The following is a 26114-nucleotide window of genomic DNA, read 5'->3' as shown; positions in this document are numbered from 1 at the left end:
TGTGTAGAAATTGACATTTAATAAACACATCAATCAAAACATTATTTTCCTGTTCTCTGGAAAGTAATGCTGTCAATAAATAAAGTAGACAAATGTTACACATTGCATTTTAATGAGGCTATAAAATGAACATACTTTCATAGTCCCATTACTTGATTCCTCTATTAGGTAACATTATATAAAATACTGTAAGACAGGACTTAACATATTATGTTATTTAATACATGCTAAAATACAGTTCTTGTTAGATTTTTTTAAATGATTTAAGAAATTTTGGGATGACCTTTATGAATATATTTAGTTTTTAACCTGGCAGCGGCAAAATGCAGCAAAGCATACAACTGCATCAGAAAACATGCACTGGGGACGTTCTTGAGAATGGACAATTACAGATCTAACACTTCATCTACAGCGATATCGTTGACTTGATTGCAAATAAATGCACATACACTATTTAACTGAACAGAGATGACATAACTGAATTCAATGATGAACTGCCTTTAACTATCATTTTGCATTGTTGACACACTGTTTTCCTAATGAATGTTGTTCAGTTGCTTTGACGCAATGATATGAATATAAATAAAGGTGACATTGATATAATTTATATTAAAAAATATATATTATACTGAGTAAAGAAATGGAGAAATAAAAAAAATAATGTAAATGGATTTTTATACAAAAGCATACAATTACTCTTTGATGAATACCCTCTCTGTGGAAGGGTGAAGTGGAAGAACTGCTTCGTGTTTTTTTTTTGTTGTTGTTTTTTTGCGCTGCATTTATATAAAATTTTTAAGTATTTATATTTTCTTTTTATGTAGCCTAAATTAAATAAAACCCTACTGAGATCAGTGTTGGTATAGTTACTTTGGAAAGTAGTTAGTTAGGTTACAACGTTACCATCAATTAAAAGTAATCAGTTATGATACAGCGTTACCTATTCATAAAAGTAACGCGTTAGAGTACTCATGCGTTACCAAAAATTAAAAGCCGTTTGCAGCGGCACACACATGACAGACACAGCCCCCGGCCCCTTTAAATGCACCTAGAAGTCGTGACTCCCGACAATGAATAACGTCAGTCATCCGACTAAATTAACACTGCAGGATAACAATAACAGGAAAGACAGTCAGCAATAGACTATTCCACATTGCGCTTTATTTATTTATTATCACAGAACATATTATTAATCAAAATTCGCACCTAACGTTACCCAGCCCGGGTAGCCTAGGCTACTGTATATTATGAGCACCACAAGATAACTCCTGATTTTTCTTTAACTTTAAATAATGCAGTTATCAAAGTACAAGTATGCTTATTTGTAAACACAACCTTAAACAGGCTTGCAGATTTAAATCCATTTAGAAATGATGAACAACCAGCCAGCCAATGATCTAACAGAAATTAACAGCTGCCTGTCAAACAAAAATGATAACAAACCGAATTAAATCCTTCATTGCCACACAGGCAAATGACAAATCGCTTAATAGCCGAACTAATTATTATTAAAGTGTCACTCACAGTCACAAGCCTAAATTCGCTTTAACACAGTCCTCTTACATTTACTCTTCAAAGTAGTGATTAAAACGTAGCGTTAAATTTGAGGTACAATTTTTGGCGGTCGACAGAAGCTTTTCACCAAAGCAGAGTGTGCATTTTACCGTTATGTTCTTTTCTTTTTCGTTGACAAATTGAAAATAATGTGCGTACTTCCATAAACGCTGTCCTCTCTGCTATCTTGCCGGGAGTTCGAAAAAAAAAAAAAAAAAACCCACACACACAGCGGAGCTTCGGCTCCGCTGATACTGTACGTCCGCAGGTGGCACAGTAGACCTAGGACTACTGTCTGACAAAAAGCAGGCTGCAGTCGGGATTTTCCTTTCCTTAAAATAACGGATTACTTTTTTTTTAAAAATAACGAAGTTACTGATTACTTACGCACGAAACTAACGCGTTAAGTTACACATTTCAGGAAAAAAGTAATTAGAGTACTCTAACGCGTTACTTTGTAACGCGTTACCCACAACACTGACTGAGATAAATATTTAGGAGGGTGATGTATACTTGTGATACTTATAACAATTTAGAGGTTTTCTTGGTGTGTTAAAGGGATGCCTTGGAAAATAAAATAAAATAAAATAAAAAAAGTTTAGCAGAAAATGGCTTTCCTAGGAGCCGTAATCCTGCTTTAACCTAAAATCGCTCAAAATGTAGGGTGTATGGTTTTTATATTTCTACATATAGGGCTATCATGATTAAATTTCTCTTATATCCTATAATTTGCAAACACATAGATAAGCCAAATGGTACATAAAAATAATATTTATATAACTTATTTTAGTGTTAAATATAATATTTAGATCGACAAACTGTACTGTATAAGATTTATTTCTAACTGAAAGTAATCTATAGGCTATACGCTGCTGTTTCAACAGCGCAAAACTATGCATTTCATTCACTGACATGCCAGTGCATATACTTAGTTGCTGGCTACCCGACAAAATAAAAGCTTGCTTATTTTAAATTTGACATATACATATAATACACTGTAAAACCGAACAGTGAAGTTAATCAAATGAAATTAGTTAATTGCACTCAAATAATAACGAAAGTTCATTGGACTTAATTTAAATAAGTTCTGTTAACTCAAAAAAAATTTGTAGTGAGGTGAACTTAAAATGATTGTGTTTTCTAGTTCCCAGCATGCTTTGCTTCAGAAAACAAGGAAAATAAATTTAGAAATTAAGTGTTATTTTGTGTGTTTTTACACAAGACATAACATAGAGGGACATAAGTTAATACATAAATGTTGTGTTATATTAGATTTTACAAAGGTTTATGTTATGTTGGATTTGTAGTGTTACCGTTGTGGTGAATAGTAGAGCCTGTGGTTAGACTGAGGATGGACAGCAAAAGCCCAATTTTGAGTGTATTTTCCACATTATAGGAGTTGAAAAATAGATAAAATTATGAGTGAATTACTCCCTAATTATAAGTTCAGAAATATAATTATTTAAGATAACTCTGAGATAATTTAAGGCAACTGGAATTAAATTTTTTAAGTTTATGTAAACTTAAAACATTTAAAAACATCACTTAAATGTTTTTGTGTAATCTGTTACAAAATATTTGAGTTCTGTGAACTTATCAGGGTTTACAGTGTAGCTATATAAAGCCCTGAAGTTTGAGAATGTCATATCAGAAAATGTAGGTATGAATTTAAAGTGGAGAGAGGTTAGCTGTGGCTGGCCGACCTCCTGATCTTCAGATCCTGTTCATATCGCTCCAGTTGAGTCCAGAATCCTGGGTTAGGCTCAACTACTGATCGGGCACTTTTTACTACCTGATAGAACAAATAGAAATAACAGAAGAGAAATAGGAACTACAGAAATAGTAAACAACATTAAATTCTTGTATAAAAATCTAGAATGATGTGGCTTTTCATTATCAGTTAAGCTGGATTTAGTAATGATTAGAATATGAGTGATGTATATACGTTGATGTCTTGTGGCTGCCTTTATTTTGTGCATTTAATATTCATCATATGCTATAGATTTTTTTTTTGTTTCATTTTACCTTGCTGCCTATGTCCGATTTTCCTAATTATAATATAAACCAATACAATATCAGAAAATTAATTAATGACCACATATTTAAAGTTTCAAATACCTATTTAAAAAAAAGATATAATTTAAAAAGTACTAAAGCATAAGCTGCATGTGTCCCGACTAGACCTGAAGTTTCATATCAGACTTCAATTTGATATAAACACTATTCATACCTGGAAGGCATCAGTCAAGGTGAGACCCTGGTGCTTCATTAGATAGGCCAAACAGACAGTAGCTGAGCGACTGTGTCCATTCTTGCAGTACACAACAGTGCGGCCTCCCCGTTCTGCCTCATTGGCTATGGCATCTGCGCAGCAGTCAAAATACTTGTACAGGTCTTCTTGAGGGTCATCATATACAGGTACACGCAAAGTGCTTACCCGAATAGAGGGAAAGGGTTGCTGCTTCGAAACATTAATACAAAGAGTGACCTCCTCCTTCTGGATAAGTTCATTGCTACAGGCTGACCTGGCATTACTGATCAGCAGACAATCTGTAACTGTGCTTAACTGCAGCATCTCTAACTATATGCTTTCGTATATTTGAATATATATTTGTCTATCTTGAAGGAACATCATAAGTAATGACTAATCATTATATCACAGTTTCACTGTGTCCTGCATTCACAGTGGGAAATATCTTAATGTTTCATTTAATTTAAGTTCTGATGATAATAGTGTTATTACAATAGAGGTAGATGCATACAGTAGATCAGATACTAAATTATTATAAATACTTCATCAGCAAGGAGAATGGTCAGATGTTTCAACCTCGTCTTAATGCCTTTACACAGACAAGTCTTGTGAGCTGTTGATTAAATAAGAGAGGAAAGAATATTATTTGTTTAGAACAAACATACTCAAAGGTAAAATAATAAAGGAAACAACACTTTTGTACAGTAACCTGAATGTAGGGTAAATTATTGAAATTGTTCACTGGGCATGCTCCAATGCCATGTTTAACAACGTGGATATGCTTAAGCCTGGAATACACCAAGCCGATGGTTGGCCGTCGGGCAGTTTTCGTGCGTCAACCGACTAAATCTTCTCAGTGTGTTCCGCACCGTCGGCTGAAATTGCTCCTTGTCGGCTTTGTAATGGCTGACTCGACATGTTGAATCGGCGCCGGGGCCTTGTCAGTCAGTCGGCCCATCTGATCATTCTGATTGGCTGTTCAACCAGTGAACCAGCACTCGAGAAAAAAAATGGAAGTGACGAAGCAGGTAAACAACAAAGTCAATGGGGACATAGTTGCTTTTCTCATTTGTTTGCATTTCTCGTGACCAATCGTGATTATTTAAAGATATGGCTGTCTGGACCGAGGCAAGTGAATATGCATTGATCAGCATGATCCAGGAAAGGCCAGCCTTGTATGACATTACAGAAAAATCTTACTCCAACCATGTGGTGAAAGCTGAATCATATCAGGTAAGATTTTCTTTTTGGCAATCGAGGTCTGGTTTGTCATTTTTAAATGGTCCATTGTAAGAATAATGACGTGTGTGTTTGTGTGTGTGTGCGCGCACGTGTGTGTGTGTGTGTGTACCAAAAATAATTTGGTTAATGAAAACAGGCAGTTATTATTATTATGTGCTAGCATCTAGTGTACATCCAGTAGAGCAAAAAGTAAAAATGTTGGCATTAAAAATAATCATGAAATTGACAAATAACTAGCAAGCAAGCAACTTTATTTATATAGCACATTTTTAAACAACAGACGCTGCCCCAAAGTGCTTTACAAAATTAATAAAATTAAAATCATACAATAAAATAAACATACTTATTCAAAAGCTAAAGAAAACAAATACGTTTTTAAATAGGACTTAAAAGTTGTTACCGATGGAGCTGACCTCACATGGAATGGGAGACTATTCCAGAGTTTGGGACCTACTACAGAAAAAGCTCGATCTCCTTTTGATTTTAGACTACAACGAGGGACCTTTAAAAGCCGTTGATCGGTAGACCTAAGGACTCTAGAAGGGAGAGTAAGGAACAATAAGATCACTGATGTACTGGGGTGCAAGGCCTGACAGCGCCTTGTAGACAAACAAGAGAATTTTAAAATCAATCCTGAATTTGACCGGAAGCCAATGTAAGGATTGTAGTACAGGAGTAATATGGTCTCTCTTTCTCACCCCCATTAACAGCCTTGCTGCTGCATTCTGCACTAACTGCAAGCGGGCAAGCAAAGTCTGGGGAAGACCAATATATAGAGAATTACAATAGTCAAGCTTAGATGTGATAAAGGAGTGAACCACAATTTCCAAATCCTTACTGGATAAAAAATGCTTTACTTTAGCAATTGATCTCAGGTTAAAAAAGCTACCTTTAACAACGGCACCAATCTGTTTCTTAAAGTTAAGTGATGAGTCCATAATAACCCCTAAACTCTTTACATGATTCGCAGTCTTTAGGGATAAGGATCCTAAATGATCAGGAAAGGCAGGTGAGACGGGAGAGCCTACAATCAAAACCTCAGTTTTACTCTCATTTAATTGGAGAAAGTTGCTAGATAGCCAGAGTTTAATGTCACTGTAACATTCCTGTGCTTTGTTCAGTGAACAGGTTTTATCTAAGCTCACAGGAAGGTAAAACTGGAGATCGTCTGCATAACAGTGATATGAAATACTATACTTCCGAAAAATAGCGCTTAGAGGAAGCATGTAAAGAGAAAACAGCAACGGTCCCAAAATCGACCCCTGAGGGACACCACAAACTAAAGGGGCCAATGTGGAAGAGAAGTCTCCCAAATTCACAGCAACTGTCCTGTCTCTTAAATATGATGCAAACCACTGTAGAGCTATACCCTGGACACCAACCCAACACTCCAGCCGATTGAGAAGAATTTCATGGTCTATCGTATCGAAGGCAGCACTCAGATCCAATAAAACCAGAACAACATGTGATCCGGAGTCCAACGATAATAAAATATCATTAGTGACCTTGAGCAGTGCAGATTCTGTGCTATGACAGGTCCTAAAGCCCGACTGGAATGTATCTAAAATATCATAAGTATTCAGATATGAATATAGCTGCGAATAGACCACTTTCTCTAAAATCTTGGAAATAAAAGGCAATTTAGAAATTGGCCTAAAGTTGTTATGGACTGTATGATCCAAATTAGTTTTTTTTAACAAGGGATGAAGAATTGCATGTTTGAAACTTTTAGGTACTACTCCACTCATCAAAGAGCTGTTAATTATAGCTGTTAGGCTAGAACTCACAGTAGAGAAAACATCTTTAAAAAGATGAGTAGGTAGAACATCCAGTCTGCAACTACCTCCGTTCATTTTACAGACAATATCTGCTAACTGCGCTGAGGAAACCGGTTCAAAGTTTGAAAAAATATTAGACAGCGCAGGATCAATTGATGAACAGGATTGTAAAGGTACAATTTCACTTCTGATCTTCTCAATTTTTTGAGTAAAAAACAATAAAAATTCTTCACAAGTTTCTTGTGTGGCATCTCTCATGACATTCCTTGGGGGGTTTAAAATGGAATCAATTGTGTTAAACAGTACTTTTGGCAGGTTTGCATTATCTGAAATTACCTTAGAGAAAAAAATTTTTTTGTAATGCTTACAAAATATGACCTTATCCCTCAGAGAAAGAGCTCAAGAAGCGGTGGGATTCATTGCGAACCCAGTACGTGCATTTTAAGAAACAAGGACCATCAGAAAGTTCTTGATCTCAGAAGACAGACAGGCAGCAATGGATCCTGAACCACCTGCAGTTTCTACAACCTCACACAAAAAGGAATGAGAGCACTTCAAATTTAACTATAAGGGTAAAAAAGAAAAATCCACAATAAAAAGAAACCTTTTGCTTTTTTAAAGTGGCCACTGATTGTTCAGATGGGTCTATTTACAAGTAACTTAGCATATTAACACAAGCCGTTAAATTCTTTTGTCACATTATCTTCCACAATGTGCCATAAAGTGCTTCTGAATAGAGCCATTTCACCAATTTGCAGGGTATTGTTGTAGCTTTGCCCTGTTATTGTTATGGGTGATTGGTAAACAGTTGTAAGAATCTATGGTATCACATCATATGCATTTAGATTTTTATCTTTGAATTTTTTTTTTAAGTAATCTTCGGCTGATGGTGATTCCTGTTCACCCTCTGATGGTACCAACAGTGACACCTGGACTGGCACCCATGAAGAGCCCAGCTTCATTGAGGCGGAGCTACGGCCCAGTACACCCTTGCCTGAATCCATGATGTGTGGAACTGAGTTTACAGCTGAGTCCACAGCCATTAGAAAGAAACCAAATACTCCAAAGCCTCCGCGGAAGCGCAGGAAGATGCAGGATGAATCCTCCAGTGAGGAGTCCACATGATGCGCACCATCGGCAAAACTCTGGAAAAGTTGGCATCACAGGAAAACACCTGTAATGAGACATGGTTGGGGCACTACAAGTCCCATCAGCCCTAGTGCTATATAAGGAAGTAGCAAGGTTCGTTCACTCTCTCGCTTCCTGTCCTTGATTGACTGGTGGATGAATGGATGTCACGGCCGATCTAAAACTTCAACTGATGATTGATCACCTCAGAAGAAGAGTAGCAGGCGAGCAGTTATGTTAAATGCTGGCGCAGTGTTATTACGAGCTGAATATATGATACACAGCGTTAAGGAGTGTTTTGGCCGGATTATTGCCTGACTGATTGTTGCCTGAGTGTCCATCAAAATAACGGATGTTAGAGGGATGCACGGTTACCTTTTACTCTAGATTTAATTTTCTTTGGTTTATTTATTGTTTTTTTTTGTTGGATAATGGATCATAATTGTATAAGGAAAACCTAGGCCATAAAAGGATGGTTCTATGGTGGTGACTGGTTTGTTCTACTTGCATTACCCACTATTAATTAATTTGTTTTTCTTTCTTTTTGTAGATTTCTTTTTAAACCAACAATGGCTTCTGGGTTATCCTCATTGTGTGGATGGCGGTGGTGAGGTGGCTGGGATCGTGTGGTGGTTTGGTCACTTTATTTGTGTTTCTTTCTTTTTTGTAGGTCTGCAGTGTGATTGCTGTGAGCGTTGTTGTGGTGAGAGCATTTTGAATGCCACTCTGTCTTCACGATATAGGTAACCCGTGGCTACCTGTTGGTTAATTTCGTTTTCTGTTTTTGTTTCTTTTTATTTATTATTATTTCCTTTGTGGGAATTTGCATTGACGATCTGTTACACCTCTTTTTGTAATATGTTGAATTATTTGAATAAAAATGTGCCTGTTGAGTAAAGCTGTACACCCGCCTTGCGCTTGACTTCTTACCCTATGTGGGTCATTATGTTACAATTGGCGTAGTCGGCAGGGTCCTGTTTTCTCTGGCGAAGGTGGTTGTGATGTGTTATTTTTTTTTTTTTTTATGTATGCAATTTATTTTCAATTGTAAGTTAAGTAAACAGTAATTGTGCATGAAGACGAGCATCACAGTCTTCGTGGGACCTTTTCACCTTTCGTTTTGAACTGTCTCCTAACATAATTTGTTAGCAGATATTAGACTACATTTCAGGGGACTTGGATTTCACCATTCTGACTGAACTGTCTTCTAAAATAATTTGTCAACAGATATGGAACAAGAAATAATAGACTTGCGGGAGCAAATACGGAACCTGCAGGCACAAAACGAACAGCTGACAAGAGAACGTCGCCCACCTAGTAGTAACCTTCCTAACCAACCGCACTCTTCTGTGTCTAATGCCAATGCTTCATCTCCAGTATCTTTTGGCAGGGTACTTTATGTCCCTCGGGAGAAGAAATGCCCACGTTTTTACGGGAACATGGACACTACTTTGAGTATTGAAGACTGGATTGAGGAGGCTGAGGTGTGTATTGAGGGCAGGGGTTGGTCTGATAAAGAAAAGGTGGTGTTTCTGCTTGACCACCTGGGGGGGGGGGAGATAAAACTCTGCGCACCAGCTGCTAGAGAAACTCCAGAGTCTGTTTTGATATTTTAAGAGACTTGTATGGGGGGAGACAGACATTTGTGCAATTGCAACAGAGGTTTTATGAACGAAAACAAAAAGGTGAATCATTTACTGAATTTTCCCATGCTTTGATGTCCTTGATGGACTTGATTCTTAATAGTAACCCAGGCAGTGTTCCAAATTCTGACAGAGTGCTTCGTGATCAGTTTGTCGAACATGTTTGAGATGTGATGCTGAAGCGTGAATTAAAGCGATTGGTAAGGGAGAAGCCAACTTCTACTCTACTAGAGGTTCGAAGTGAAGCCCTTAGGTGGGTGGAAGAGGGAAATAGGGAAGCAGTTGCTTCATATGTTCAGCCATGGTGTAACGTTTCTCAAGGCAGGGTAGTTGGGTATAGCCAGATATTGTCGACAACCATGGCCCATTGAGTCAAACTCTAGATCCCCTCAGGTGAACGTAAATGAGACTTCTGTAGGGGAGCCTGACAATGTAGCACCGGCAGTTTTGAGCCAGGTTGTAGAAGGAGCTAGTGAAGCCTCACCATCACCCGTTTGCCCTACTATGTTACAGCGTCTTGTGGGCAAATGTCCGCTTGTAATTGTGCAGATGGGGGGGGGGGTGGAGATTTCCTGTTTATTAGATACAGGGTCAATGGTGACTACTATAACTGAGTCATTTTTTGAGAAGCATTTCCGACAAATGGGAGTAGATGCACTTAAAAAATGTAGTTGGCTTCAATTAAAAGCAGCTAATGGTCTTGAGATTCCATATGTGGGATATTTTGAAACCGATGTGACTGTGCTCTTTTAGGGCAAGGTATTTTGGTTGTAAAAGATCCTGTTGATACTTTGTTCCATCAGAGGAAAGAACTCACCCCTGGCCTTTTAGGTATGAACGTGATTGGACAGTGTTATAATGATCTGTTTGAAAAACACGGCCCAGCACTATTTTCAGCTCCACAGGTCAGGCAGGCAGAGTTAGGCTGGAGAGATGCCCTGTCACAGTGCCACCGAGCAGATAGTGCCCCTTGTCCCGGATTCATTGGTTATGAAGGTGCAGTCTTGCCATCCTGTCCAGATTCCAGCTGGCACCATGAGGTTAGTACCTGCGCTGTGCCCTAAAAACATAAAAAGTTGTACAGTGTTTTTTTTTAGAACCCCAGGATTTCAATGATGGGGGGCTGCCTGCTGGATTGTTAATATCACCTGCCCTGTTGCAGTGTATACAAGGGGTAGTGCATGTACCAGTAGTTAATGTTGGCACAGAACCCTTATATTTGCCACCAAGAATTAGACTAGGTAGTTTGGTTGGTGCTGAGGTTGTCATGAAGTCAGATCAACAAATTGTGTTTAAGGGAGATTTACCATGTGATCCTAATACTGTGACCTTTCATTGTCAAACTATTACATCAGTGTCAAGCATCGATGTTCAAGGGTTAGAATTGCCGGGGCTTACAGAGGCTGAGGAGGAGGACGTTAGGAGTTTGCTAACAAGATATTCTGATGTCTTCGCCAAGCATGATAGTGACTTGGGGTGTACAAACTTAATAGATCATCAGATTCCTTTAATAGATGATACACCGGTACGCCAGCGATATCGTAGAATTCCTCCTAGTCAGTTTGAGGCTGTGAAGGCGCACATAAGACAATTGTTGGTCAGTCATGTCATTAGGGAGAGCTGCAGCCCATATGCCTCACCAATTTTATTGGTGCAGAAGAAGGATGGCTCTCTGAGAATGTGTGTCGATTATCGCCAGCTCAATGTCAGAACTCGTAAGGTAGCCTATCCCTTACCAAGGATAGTGGAGCAAAGTGGTTTTCGACTTTAGATCTGGGTAGTGGATATAACCAGGTGCCAGTAGCTGAAGAAGATCGTCCTAAGACTGCCTTTTACACTCCATTTGGGCTCTTTGAATTTAATAGGATGCCTTTTGGGTTGTGCAATGCCCCAAGTACTTTTCAAAGGTTAATGGAGCGAATTTTTGGGGATCATTTTTCAGTCTTTATTGCTCTATTTGGATGATGTGATTGTCTTTTCGGCAACAATTGAGCAACATCTTCAGCGACTTGAGCTGGTGTTGGATCGGTTGAGACAACAGAACTTGAAGATAAGACTCAGTAAATGCTGCTTCTTTCGGCCAGATGTACGTTATTTGGGGCACGTGGTCTCTTCTACAGGGTCCGTACAGACCCAGAGAAGATATCTGCTGTAGCTAAGTGGAATCGTCCACAAAGTCTTCAAGAACTTCGGTCCTTTCTGGGTTTTGCCAGTTACTATCGCGGTTCATTAAAAACTTTTCATGTATTGCTGGACCCTTGAATACATTAGTGGCAGAACTGATCAGGGGACAGAAAAGTAAACGACCAAAGATTAAGCTGGGGACCAAATGGGCTGACTCATGTGAAAGTGCTTTTCAGACTCTTAAAACCGCTTTAACCAATGCTCCAGTCCTTGCTTATGCTGATTTCAGCAAGCCCTTTATCTTGGATGTTGATGCAAGCCATCAAGGTTTGGGTGCAGTCTTATCTCAAGAACATGGAGGCAAATGTCGACCAGTCACATTTTCAAGTCGAGGTCTGCGACCATCTGAACGCAACATGCAGAATTATAGTTCAATGAAGTTGGAGTTTTTGGCTCTTAAATGGGCTGTTTCAGAAAAGTTTAGGAAGTATTTGCTGGGTCAGAAATGCCTGGTGTATACAGACAATAATCCACTCAGTCATTTGCGGACCGCGAAATTGGGAGCGTAGGAACAATGATGGGCTAACCAGCTTGCGGATTTCGATTTGGAAATTAGGTATAAACCTGGACGTTCTAATGTTAATGCTGATGCTCTGTCTAGTAAAAATGCTGCATCTGTAGCTGAATTGGCTATGACTACTGTTTTACCAAAGGAACTGTATCAGTATGCTCATGATAGTCAACATGTAGTCATAAGTCAAATTTCTGCTCTCCCTGTACAGCCTAGAGAAAATCTTAGTGTTCTGCAAGAAACTGACCCCGTTATTGGGCAATTCCTTGTTTATTGGGATAGTCAAAGGCCACCAGATACACAGGAGAAAGCATCAGAATCATCAGAGGTGCTTGAATGGTAAGGCAGTGGGAGAAGCTGGTGAGGATTGAGGGCATACTGTATCGGAGGTTCTGTCCCCAGGAGGTACATCGTGAAATTCATCAGGTCGTGTTGCCAGCTGTTCTCAGGGAAAGAGTTCTTACAGGTCTGCATGATGACCATGGTCACCAAGGAATTGAGTGGACGGCAAGTTTAGTGAGAACTCGATGTTACTGGCCTGGCATGTTCAAGTTCATTGAGGAATTGTGTAAGAAATGCCAGCGCCACACGAAGCTACACGCTACATGAAGTTTTATGGGGCACCTGATGGCAGATAGGCCGTTAGATATTCTGGCTAGGGGTGTGACGGTTAGTATATAACCATGAGACCGGCGGTTATAGTTGAACACCGTCATTAGAACTCTATAACCGCCAAAACAGTGTCATAAAAATATTTTTTACAAACATTTTTTATCAAAAATTATTTTCATTTTTCAGATAGGATCATCAGATGCGCAATATATCGGGAGAAATGGTTTTTACCACTTAATGAAGTTTTGTAAATCGTCAGACATGATATTTACCACTTCATTAAATTTTGCTTTGTAGAAAACCTTTCTTAAAAACGAATTTCGTTTTGAACAAGTTTTATCTTAATTTTAATAAATGTTTCATCAACCAATTGCATGTATTTTAATAAATAAAAAGCAAATATAGCAGACAATGATAACAGTGACATGGAAGCACCAGCGCGCCGCGTTCACTTGCACTGCGAACTAGAGCGCATCTCATCGTAAATGAAACTCAGCGTAGGCCTATGCCTCATTCATTAGCATTAAATATCTTTGCTGCATCCTTTCTAGAACAGACAATGGCTTTTTTTTTTTTGCGGCTCATTTTTTGATGCGTCACATTTGACTTACGTCATAACCAATTCTGAAACCGGCACACCCCTAATTCTGGCCATTGATTTCAAATTGCTTGAACCTGCATCAAATGGACTTGAAAATGTACTGGTTATGACTGATGTATTTTCAAAATTTACACAAGCCATCCCAACTAAAGACCAAACGGCATCAACAGTGGCACGTGTTTTAGTGGAACATTGGTTCTACTTGTTTGGAGTTCCACGACAAATTAATTCAGATCAGGGCCGGTGTTTTGAAAGTAGGCTGATCCAAGAATTATGTAGGCTGTATGGAATTTCAAAAACTCACACCACGCCATACCGACCACAAGGGAATGGTCAATATGAACGTTTTAATAGAACAATGCACGACTTGCTGCGCACTTTGCCTCCAGAGGAAAAACGTCATTGGCCAGACCATCTTGCCCAGGTAGTATATGCTTACAATACCACAGATCACCAGTCTACTGGGTTTTCTCCTTATGTCCTCATGTTTGGACAAGAGCCCTATTTACCTGTTGATTTTCTTTTGGGATTGGATAACCATGTCCAGAGTGAAGTAGACTGGGTGGTGGACCATAAAGACAATTTGGAATGTATATTTTGTAACGCCCGAGCCCGCCTTCAAAGTGCTACAGAACATCGTGCTCAATTAAATGACCTAAAGGTACGCCACGAACAACTAAGCGAAGGCCAGGTTGTGTATCAGAGAGCCCATAACATAAAAGGCAGGAATAAGATCCAGGATGCCTGGGATCCAACCCCCTATAAAGTGGTCCGGTGCCCAGATGGACATGGAGCTGTGTATGCTATTGCCCCTGCAGATGGAGGTGGTAATATTAGACATTTTCACCATTGTGAGTTGCGACCAGCTTATACTCCCCTGATTGATCCTGGACTTTTAGATCTATTTGACCATCAGGAAACTTCAAGAGACCAAGATGAAGACATGGTAGCGGTGTCCCTAACGCCCAAGTATGCATCTGCCCAAGACCAAGTTATTAGGCCTCAACTTCCACAGGAAGATAATACCAACTTCTGTACTTCAGTAGTGGATTATGCAGAGGACCATCAGCCTCAACAACAGGAAACTGTAGTAAGGCGTACAAGGAGAGCAACAGCTGGATGTCATTCAAATCCATATCGTCTCCCTTGGTCAGCCTCTACTACTGAAGTCCAGCTAAACCATCACCTCGCTCTCCCTATGACAAGGCTGTCCAGTAGTGGTTTGAATGTAATGTTCCGTCCCTGGTTGCAGTGTTGATGTAATCGACGGTACGTCGATTTAAATCTAGGGGGGTAGATTGTAATGAGACATGGTTGGGGCACTACAAGTCCCATCTAAGTCCCACGACCTAAGTCGTGGTATTGAAGGTGGAGAGAGAGCTGTTCATGCACTCCCCCCACCCACAATTCCGTCCGGCCCGAGACTAGAACTCCCAATCGAAGGGTTGGCCTTGAGCAAGGCATCGAACCCCCAACTGCTCCACGGGCGCCGCAGCATAAATGGCTGCCCACTGCTCCGGGTGTGTGCTCACAGTGTTTGTGTGTGTGTGACTGCTCTGTGTGTGTGCATTTCGGATGGGTTAAATGCAGAGCATAAATTCTGAGTATGGGTCACCATACTTGGCTGAATGTCACTTCACTTTTCACTTTTTTTTTTTTTTTTTATCAGCCCTAGTGCTATATAAAGAAGTAGCGAGGTTCGTTCACTCTCTCGCTTCCTGTCCTTGTGTAACCTTGCCCAGTTAATGAGCTTACAGGTAAACCATGTATATAGAATAAACCAGCAGTGAGGATTTCAGGTATAAATGCTTTTACAGAGCAGTTTTATTTCACAAGTCCCTTATAGGCATAAAAAAACACATAATCGAAAAGACAAAATAAACCAACCCAGGCAGTACACAGAGGTACAAGTGGGGTGAAGACTTAATACTCCAAAACAAACCACTACATCACCACAGCATTTACCTATATGTGACACCCTCACACCAAACCACTGCATCCAATAAAAGTAAACACCACACATGCGCCCACTGTCCCTCGAGTGCAACCGCCTGGGAAAACCTAAAACAAACAAAACACCTTTAACAACCAACTCAGCAATTCCTCATTCTCATGAGCACCATGCTAGGTCATTACTCCCCGCAAATGTTAACAAAGAGAGACTCACTCGTCATTCGTTTGTCACACTTAAAACACACTTTCAGTTGAGTTCAAAAACTCATTAAAACCTTATATAAAATAAGTAAGAAACCAACTCTAAATTAAACAGATAACAATCGGTGCCAGTCCTACAATAAAAATGCACATGTTAGTACATTTCTAAAACAGAAACAATTAAATAACTATTAATACCTTGTTTTAGTAGCTTTTGCCTTCCAATAATACCATTAGTAATCAGCCCGCTCATGAGGAATCAAAATGCTGCAAACAAACAAAGATCATAGCATTATACTTAAAAAATACTAACCAAATCCATAAAAGCAGTTACTACCTTGTTTTAGCAGTTTGCGTTATGCACCGAATCAGCTCGCCCCCTGAACAAACAAAGAGCCCAGCTACCCGTTCACCTCCTCATCTTCTGATCGTTTGGCTTAGCTTAAATAAGTTGTTTGTGTGACAATTAGTTCTAGCACCCCTACCAGTCATGCCTCACCCAGTTCTTCCCCAGGTCCTAGTGTCCTCCTCTCTGCCACATATCTCCTCCTCAAATTTCGTTGACGTCCCATCGACAGGACAAAATAAAAATTCATGGAATAGGGGAGCTACAAATCCGCATGCCAAAACCCTTACAGTTCTGTTTTCTAATGGACGACTTGGTTGTGGCAAGTGATGTGGGTTAGAATGGTGGCCTGCTGTCGCTCTTGAAGTTCTCCTCAACTCTTCTTGCTGTCCAGTTTCTTTTTGGGCCGTAACTTCATGTTGGTCGTACCCGCTCCGCTGACCCTCCGCTGGGGAATGTGCAGGAAACACAAGGTTATTGAGATGACAATCTGTCACAGTACGGAAAAACACAAAAGAATGATTCTGACTCTCCAGATCCGGTTCAGTACTTTGACTGGGAAATCCAAAATTCTTCATTTCTAACCCGGGAACGGGAGCATGCACTGGTCGCAGTTCTGTCCTATGAATATTCCGCACTGGTCCATCACCTTCCACTGGGACAACAGTATACACAGCGTTTCCATCACTGGGGCACCTTACCACTTTAAACACTGTGGGGTCCCAGAAATCTTGAATCTTTTGGCGACCTTTCCTTCTGTGATCTCTCTTTACAACTAATTGCCCCAACTCAAGTTCTGGATTCTTAACGGTCACATCATGCTTCCTTGCTCTCTGGTCAGCAGCTGCTTGGAGTTGACATCTTGCATCCTGAAATACACACTTCAACTTCTCCTGGTGCTCTGTGATCCACTCACCAATCCTTCCTCCTTGCAGGCTCTCCTGCCCCAGGAGAAAACCTACCAGTAGTTGCGGTTCCTGTCCAAACAGCAACATATGAGGGGAATAGCCAGTAGATTGATGCACTGTTGTATTATAAGCAAACAACATTTGTGGAAGGTGAACAGGCCAGTTGCATTTCTTTTCAACAGGCAAAGTGCGAAGCAAATCATGAAGTGTTCTATTAAAGCATTCACACTGGCCATTACCCTGTGGCCTATATGGTGTTGTTCTTGTCTTAACTACCCCATACATGGAACAAAGTTGTTGGATCAGCATGCTTTCAAAACACCTCCCTTGGTCTGAATGGATTTGGTGGGGTACTCCAAAAATATAAAACCAGTGATTTACCAAAGCCTCTGCTACAGTACTGGCAGATTGATCCTTGGTAGGGATGGCTTGAGTGTACTTCGAAAAAACATCAGTCAATATTAAAACATTCTCTTTTCCATCGGATGAAGGCTCTAAAACAGTAAAGTCTATTGCCAAAATATCAAGTGGTTTAGAAGCCAATAGATGGCCCATAAAACTGCGTACCCTTGGCTGAACGGCCTTAGCCAGTGTGCATCTTTCTCAGTTTTTACACCATTATTCAACATCTTGATTCATACCTGGCCAACAACATCGCCGTCTCACAAGGTCTGTTGTTCTCTCAATCCCTTGATGCCCATGTTCGTCATGAAGACTCGTTAACACATCCTCTCTTAACACCTCTGGAAGCACCAATTGATGAATTTCCTTGCCTCCCTCCTGTGGCATAATTCGTCGATAGAGAGTGTCATTTTTTTCCAGCAGCTTATTCCATTGCCTACAAAGTTCTAATAATTGTGGAGATGCAGCCTCTCTCTCTTCCCGATTTGGGCTTTGCTGACGCTTCCAAAACACCAGAAAAGGGCCTATCACCGGATCTGCAACCTGCAACAGTGTAATGTCCCCCTTTGTTCGTGCTGGAAGGGTTGTCACTGACTCCTGGGTAACCTGCATGTCTGGGCTACTCGCCTCTTGGATAGCCTGTGTCAACAGAACTGGCAAAGGGGTTAATGGGGCAATAACTTCCATCGTTGCATCAACATACTGGCAAACATTGATGTTTGCCTTTCCGGGCTTAGATCTAATCTCTAAATCAAAGGCTGCCAGTTGTGATGCCCATCTTTGCTCCACTGCTCCCAATTTTGCCGTTTGGTAATGGCTCAATGGATTATTGTCGGTAAAAACAAGACATTTATTTCCCAACAAATACTCCCTGAACTTATCAGCCACTGCCCATTTCAGGGCTAAAAATTCAAATTTCATGGAACTATAATTTTGCATGTGACGTTTAGCTTTTCTCAGTCCTCTGCTTGCATATGCTATAGGCCTTACTTTACCGTCTTGTTCTTGAGATAGTACCACACCCAGTCCATTATGGCTTGCATATACTTCAAGAATAAAAGATTTACACAGGACCAGATACTAACTTGCTCTTTAATGTTTGAAATGCATGTTCACATACGTCAGTCCATTGCTCCAAGGCTTTCTTTGACGTACCTCTGTGATTTTTAGGCAGCAAGGCAGCAACCAGGGTATTTAACGGCTGCGCTATTTTTGAGAACCCTGCGACAAAGCGGCGATATAGCTTGCAAAGCCCAGGAATGATCTTAGCTCTTGAAGATTTTTAGGTCTTCTCCAATTTGCCACAACTGCGATCTTGTCTGGATCAGTTGACACTCCATCAGAAGACACCACATGGCCCAAGTATTTCACCTTGTGTTGAAAAAATTAACACTTAGGCAACTTTACTCTCAGATTCTCCTTATCAAGTCTGCGCAGGACCAACTCCAGTCTTTGTACATGCTGTTCAAAAGAAGATGAGAACACAATTACATCATCCAAATATAGCAGCAGGGACTGAAAACTCTGATCTCCAAAAATGCGCTACATAAGTCTTTGAAAGGTACTTGGTCCATTACATAGGCCAAAAGGCATACGATTAAATTCAAATAATCCAAATGGTGTGCAGAATGCGGTTTTGGAACGATCTGCCTCCGCCACAGGGACTTGGTTATAGCCACTTGCTAAATCGAGAGTGGAAAACCATTTGGCCCCGGACAGTGCATCCAGGGATTCATCAATTCTGGGAAGGGGGTATGCATCCTTTCGAGCCTTAGAATTCAATTGCCTGTAATCCACACAGAGCCTCAACGTGCCATCTTTCTTCTGGACCAAGACAATGGGTGAGGCATACGGACTGCAACTCTCCCTAATTATCTGTGTTTCTAAAAGCTGTCGAATATGTGCCTTTACAGCCTCATACTGGGAAGGGGGTAACCTCCTATACCGTTGCCTAACTGGGGCCTTATCAACTACTGGAATCTGGTGTTCTATTAAAGTAGTACAGCCTAAGTCACTTTCTCCTTTAGAAAAAACGCCTCTATATTTAGACAAAAGATTTTTTACTACTGCCTGTTGTTCAGGAGTCAAATTTGTAAGATCTACCACATCAAAACTTTTCAACTCTGGCTCTACTTCCGCAGTATGTTGCTTAATAGAGGCGATCCACCTATCTGGAGTAAATCTTTCCTCAAAATCAATATTTCAGAATCAAACATATCTGCAAGATACAACCCCCCCCAACAATGCTTGTGGTTGTAAATATGCAATCTGATTGCCAATGTTTACAACGGCAATATTTGTTAACCCATTCTCCATGGTCAATAACGCATGGGAAAGTAATATTCTAGGAGGCAAATGGGTTTCATCAGAATCAATTGGTTCCAAATAAACTAAAGATCTACTGTCAACTTTACCTTCAGGTCCAGTTGCAGGTACTAACACCAAACAGCCAGCTGGAATTGGAACTTTCCTCAGACAACTGGGGGACTGGTCCTCCAACTGCTGGCATCTTAACATGGCTTCCTTCCACAAATTGTTATCCTGCAACTCAGATAAGACAGAAGGCAAAGCTACCCCATGTTGACAAAGGAGCTGCTGATAACACTGGGTAAGGATGTTCATTCCTACCAAACCGGGGGAACTTTCTTTTTGTTTTGAGAATGTAGGGCAAGGTGAATCTTTAACTACTAGAATCCCACAGTTTGAAATGATCTGTCCTTGCACTATGACATCCAACTCCACGTATCCAATATATGGAATATCTAAACCGTTTGCAGCTTTCAATTTCAACCAATGGCAACTTTGTAGTTTCTGTGGGCCCAATCTCTCAAAATTCTTGGAAAAACAGCTCTCTGTAATTGTACTAACCATAGAGCCAGTATCTATAAGACATAGTAGTGGAATTTGTTTGACCATATTCAACTTCGCTTTCTTCTGACCATCACATCCTCTCTGACTTGCCACAGCGACATGGTAGGAGTCTGCCGTACTAATTTTTTCAACTCACGGCGCAAGAACACACTCTTCACATGCTCTACAAACTGGTCTCGAACAACCCTATCTGGATTAGAGACACAGTCAGCATTAGTATTTACAATCAGCTCCATTAAATACATAAGTGCATGAGAATATTCACACAATGTCTCCCCCTCCCGTTGTTTTCTATCAAAAAATTGTTGTTGTAACTTCACATAAGATTTACGGCCACTGTACATATCAGTAAGGATCTTAAAAATTCTCTCAGGTACATCTCTCTCACTACGTGGACATAATTTAATCTCCATTCGTGCCTCCCCACCCAAATGGTCCAATACAAACTGGACTTTTTCAGTCACTGTACAATTTCTGTCCTCAATATAAGCTCGTAGCTCCTCCACCCAGTCCTCAATCGTAACACTACTTGACTCATCATTACCATAAAACTTAGGACATTTGCGTTCTCTAGGGATAAACAATTTTCTCAACAGGCACATGGTGGCCAGTGGAGGTACTCGGCCGAGAGGCATCAGGCTGCAGGGAAGCGGACCGTTCTCTCAGCAAACGTTCATTAGTGGCTTGAAGTGCCTCCAACTGTTCCCTTAGTGCAGAGAGTTTCTGCTCCATGTCATCAGCCATCCAACAATCAGTGACTACGTTTACATGCAGCCAATAACCCGTTCAAAACCGGGATATTAGCAATAACCCGGTCGCGCACGGCCATGTAAACACCGGTAAAAACCCGGATATGCTCATATCCGGGTTTTTAAAAACCGGGATATTATACCTGGGGTACCCCTTTTCTAACCCGAATATTTGGTCTTGTAAACGCGTTTCGGCATATCCCCATCAAAATGTGTGTTCTGCGCATGTTCTATTCGCAAGGAATCTTGGTCTTTTGAGTCTTTGGATACAGGAAGAAGAATCGGAAATGACGCATATTGCATCTTACGTCCAGAAGCTAACCGTGCGTCGCCGTTTACAACGGGATATTGGCGACTGATTACACATTCCATGTATACAGGAGTAACTCTCTCTGCTCACGCATGTAAACGGATTATCCCGAATGTTTCAGAAACCCAAATAGTGACCTTAACCCGACCATAACCTGAATTTTAACAGCTTGTAAACGTAGTCACTGATGACCAATAGTGTAAAAAAATTGTTGGGTAGAGGTAAAAATTTTTGTGTCTCAGATGTTACTCCAATCCAGGTTCACCCCAACAAATGAATCCTCTTCTTGCACCGATTGTTATCTGTTACAGCAACCTTACGACTAAATCAAATTCACACTGAATTTACAAAACATATAACATTAAGACCGCTGGTTACCCTGCCGACTACGCCAGATTGTAACCTTGCCCAGTTAATGAGCTTACAGGTAAACCATGTATATAGAATAAACCAGCAGTGAGGAGTTCAGGTATAAACGCTTTTACAGAGCAGTTTTATTTCACAAGTCCCTTATAGGCATAAAAAAACACAATCGAAAAGACAAAATAAACCAACCCAGGCAGTACACAGAGGTACAAGTGGGGTGAAGACTTAATACTCCAAAACAAACCACTACATCACCACAGCATTTACCTATATGTGACACCCTCACACCAAACCACTGCATCCAATAAAAGTAAACACCACACGTGCACCCACTGTCCCTCGAGTGCAACCGCCTGGGAAAACCTAAAACAAACAAAACACCTTTAACAACCAACTCAGCAATTCCTCATTCTCATGAGCACCATGCTAGGTCATTACTCCCCGCAAATGTTAACAAAGAGAGACTCACTCGTCATTCGTTTGTCACACTTAAAACACACTTTCAGTTGAGCTCAAAAACTCATTAAAACCTCATATAAAATAAGTAGTAAGAAACCAACTCTAGATTAAACAAATAACAATCGATGCCAGTCATACAATAAAAATGCACGTTAGTACATTTCTAAAACCGAAACAATTAAATAACTATTAATACCTTGTTTTAGTAGCTTGTGCCTTCCAATAATACATTAGTAATCAGCCCCGCTCATGATGAATCAAAATGCTGCAAACAAACAAGGATCATAGCATTATACTTAAAAAATACTAACCAAAACCATAAAAGCAGTTACTACCTTGTTTTAGCAGTTTGCGTTATGCATCGAATCAGCTCGCCCCCTGAACAAACAAAGAGCCCAGCTTCCCGTTCACCTCATCTTCTGATCGTTTGGCTTACCTTAAATAAGTTGTTTCACCTGGTCTTGTTTGTGTGACAATTAGTTCTAGCACCCCTACCAGTCATGCGTCAACCAGTTCTTCCCCAGGTCCTAGTGTCCTCCTCTCTGCCACACTTGATTGACTGGTGGATGAATGGATGTCATGGCACATCTAAAACTTCAATTGATGATTGATCACCTCAGAAGAAGAGTAGCAGGCGAGAAGTTACGTTAAATGCTGGCGCAGCGTTATTACGAGCTGAATATATGATACACACCGTTAAGGAGTGTTTTGGCCGGATTATTGCCTGACTGATTGTTGCCTGAGTGTCCATCAAAATAACGGATGTTAGAGAGATGCACGGTTACCGCTTACTTTAGATTTAATTTTCTTTGGTTTATTTATTGTTTTGTTTTTTTTGTTGGATGTTGGATCATAATTGTATAAGGAAAACCTAGGCCATAAAAGGATGGTTCTATGGTGTTGACTGGTTTGTTCTACTTGCATTACCCACTGTTAATTGTTTTTCTTTCTTTTTGTAGATTTCTTTTTAAACCAACAATGGCTTCTGGGTTATCCTCATTGTGTGGATGGCGGTGGTAAGGTGGCTGGGATCGTGTGGTGGTTTGGTCACTTTATTTGTGTTTCTTTCTTTTTTGTAGGTTTGCAGTGTGATTGCTGTGAGCGTTGTTGTGGTGAGAGCATTTTGAATGCCACTCTGTCTTCACGATATAGGTAACCCGTGGCTACCTGTTGGTTAATTTCGTTTTCTGTTTTTGTTTCTTTTTATTTATTATTATTTCCTTTGTGGGTATTTGCATTGACGATCTGTTACACCTCTTTTTTTAATATGTTGAATTATTTGAATAAAAATGTGCCTGTTGAGTAAAGCTGTACAACCGCCTTGCGCTTGACTACTTACCCTATGTGGGTCATTATGTTACACACCAATGTTGCCATCTCAGCCAAGACTACTGACAGTGCTGGTACGGAAAGGTCGGGTGTCGAGAATCGACTTGGTGTGTCAAGGCAAATCTAGACCCAGATGCTCCCGACGTGAGCCGACCTTGCAATCTGTTTTCGTTGCCACTAGTTCGTCGGCGTCGGCTTGGTGTGTTCCAGGCTTTATGTTGTGTCTGAAACCGCTCCCTATCCACTATATAGTGCACTATATGGGGTGTCAGCCAATTTGTAGTGCTGTCCGAATTCTGAGTGAACTACTTCATTCCCTACATTTGTCCACTATTTTTACCCACAATTCATTCTGATTTCCAGTGTACAACACTAAAGCACTATTTCCCACAATCCAACGAGGAGTAGTATGGAGCCAAAAGAGTATCAATAAAGATAAATGCACACACTACATTCACATATGCACACATAGGATTCATACATGCACACACATAGTTCATAAATACACACACAGGATACACAAATGCGTACAAAATTCACAAATGCACACACAAAATTTAAAAAGCACAGAAGATTCACAAATGCTTACAAAATTCAGAAATGCACACACAATTCAGAAATGCAAACAACATTTACAAATGCACTCAAGATTCACAAATGCACAGGACAAGATTCAGAAATGTATTTCTGATGCACACACACATATATCTTGATTTACAAACGGCTTGCGGTCTGTGAACTTCACTGCATTTGTGTGTGAATTTTGAAACTCCTCTGACTTGGCTTGACACACAAATGCCTTTTTTTAAACTGGGAATGATCTGCAACCAATCAGATATCTCCCTTGTTTGAGCCAATCACAAGAATGCACCCCACGTGGGGATTGTTTACTTACAAGCAAATCAGCGAACGGCTCACTTTTCCTCAGCGAACAACTCACTTTCCTCAATCAGCGAACGACTCACTTTCCTCAGCGAACGATTCACTTTCCTCACACATTGAACGACTCACTTTCCTTAGCGAACGACTCACTTACCTCACGCAGCCGGCGACTCACTTTGCGCAGCCGGACAGCCACTTTGCGCAGCATGAGACTCACTTTCCTCACGAGTCACGCAGCGAGTGACTCACTTTCCTCAGCGAACGATTCACTTTTCTCACCCAGCGAAGTTGAGCGAACGATTCCCTTTCCTCTCGCAGCGGCGACTCACTTTGCGCAGCCGGAGAGTCACTTTCCTCTCTCAGCGGACCACTGACTCTCTCTTAATGTAGGGACCGAATATTATAATTAAAGTGACTTCTATATTGCATCCAAAAGAATATTTAGATATACTTAAAATATTCAAAAAAGTGTAAAAAAAATTTTTTTTACTTTCATTAAAATATTTCAATAAAATGAAATAATTGCCTATTGCAAATTTATGAATCCATGGTTAACTTTTTTTCTGCAGTCACAGTCTGGGCTATATGTATTGAGACATTTTTAAATTTATATTTTGTAAAAAATAATAAAAAATAAACCTGAATTGTAATCTAAACATCTGTATTTCAATTCAATTTCATAAATAGGCTGTGTGAACGCGTTCATGTGATTGGCTTATAAGTAAACAACCACGTGGAGTGCGTTCTTGTGATTGGCTAAAAGAAGGGAGACATCTGATTGGTTGCTGATCATTCCATGCATTTGTGTGTCAGCCAAGTCAGAGGAGTCTCAAAATTCACACACAAATGCAGTGAAGTTCACAGACCGCAAGCAGTTTGTAAATCAAGATATATGTGTGTGTGCATTAGAAATACATTTCTGAATCTTGTTCTGTGCATTTGTGAATCTTGAGTGCATTTGTAAATGTTGTTTGCATTTCTGAATTGTGTGTGTATTTCTGAATTTTGTGTGCATTTCTGAATTTTGTATGCATTTGTGAATCTTCTGTGCCTTTTAAATTTTGTGTGTGCATTTGTAAATTTTGTGCACATTTGTGTATCCTGTGTGTGTATTCATGAATCATGTGTGTGCATGTATGAATCCCGTGTGTGCATATGTGAATGTAGTGTGTGCATTTATCTTTATTGAGACTCTTTTGGCTCCATATACTATACAGGAATAGTGAATAAGAACGAGTGAGCGATTTCAAACACAGCTTTAGTCTTCCGACCTTATTTAAAACACGACATAACATGGATTGAGCTCAGACTAAGAAACCATTCTGACCTGCAGATTAGGCATGGGGATGATCCTCGAAGTGGATGTATCAGAGCTTCATCATCCTGACCGCCACAATCCCAATGACAGGAAAAAAGTGCAGTGAACGCACATGCAGTTAATTTACTCCACCCATGTATGCCCATAACCGCCTTCATCTCCTTCAGTAATCAGAGTAGAATTAAAAATAGCTCTGTTACTTGAAACCACCTACTTTTCACTTCAGCTAGCCCCCAATGTGTGTGTGTGTGTGTGTATATATATATATATATATATATATATATATATATATATATATATATATATATGAGACGAGGAATTAACACAGCTAAAACCTCAGTAGATGGGGAACCGATTGCTCCCGCAATTTTTTTTAATACCCCCTTAAAAATGATTTAGCGACGCCCATGCTAAAAACCTAAACTTGACATACAGTTGGCCCAATCTAGATTTTATGTGTATGCTGACGTTTTGTCGCTGAAAAAAAAAAAAACAGTTTGGCCTTTACGGTCCAAA

At 40.2% G+C, this 26114-nt stretch overlaps 1 protein-coding gene across 1 annotated transcript; it reads right to left on the bottom strand.

Moving 5' to 3' along the window:
* Positions 1 to 95: 95 nt before the first annotated feature.
* On the bottom strand, positions 96 to 25847 carry dusp28 (dual specificity phosphatase 28). Its single transcript, XM_052549269.1, has 3 exons — positions 25608 to 25847; positions 3785 to 4418; positions 96 to 3346 (listed from the first exon to the last, which is right to left on the bottom strand). The coding sequence occupies exons 2-3, from the start codon at positions 4127 to 4129 to the stop codon at positions 3239 to 3241; spliced, it is 453 nt and encodes a 150-aa protein (XP_052405229.1). The 5' UTR covers positions 4130 to 4418; positions 25608 to 25847; the 3' UTR covers positions 96 to 3238.
* Positions 25848 to 26114: the final 267 nt, after the last annotated feature.

This window comes from Carassius gibelio, chromosome B2 (genome assembly GCF_023724105.1).
Source record: "Carassius gibelio isolate Cgi1373 ecotype wild population from Czech Republic chromosome B2, carGib1.2-hapl.c, whole genome shotgun sequence".
NCBI lineage: Eukaryota > Metazoa > Chordata > Actinopteri > Cypriniformes > Cyprinidae > Carassius > Carassius gibelio.
Note: the sequence above shows the minus strand (reverse complement) of the source record. Positions and strands in the feature narration are given on the sequence as shown.

Bases quoted from the DNA above. Each gene is read 5' to 3' on its own strand.
- dusp28 (XM_052549269.1), bottom strand. From the start codon at position 4,129: ATGCTGCAGTTAAGCACAGTTACAGATTGTCTGCTGATCAGTAATGCC. The intron at 3,347-3,784 runs GTATGAATAGTG...TTGTTCTATCAG, and splicing joins CCTTGACTGATGCCTTCCAG to GTAGTAAAAAGTGCCCGATC.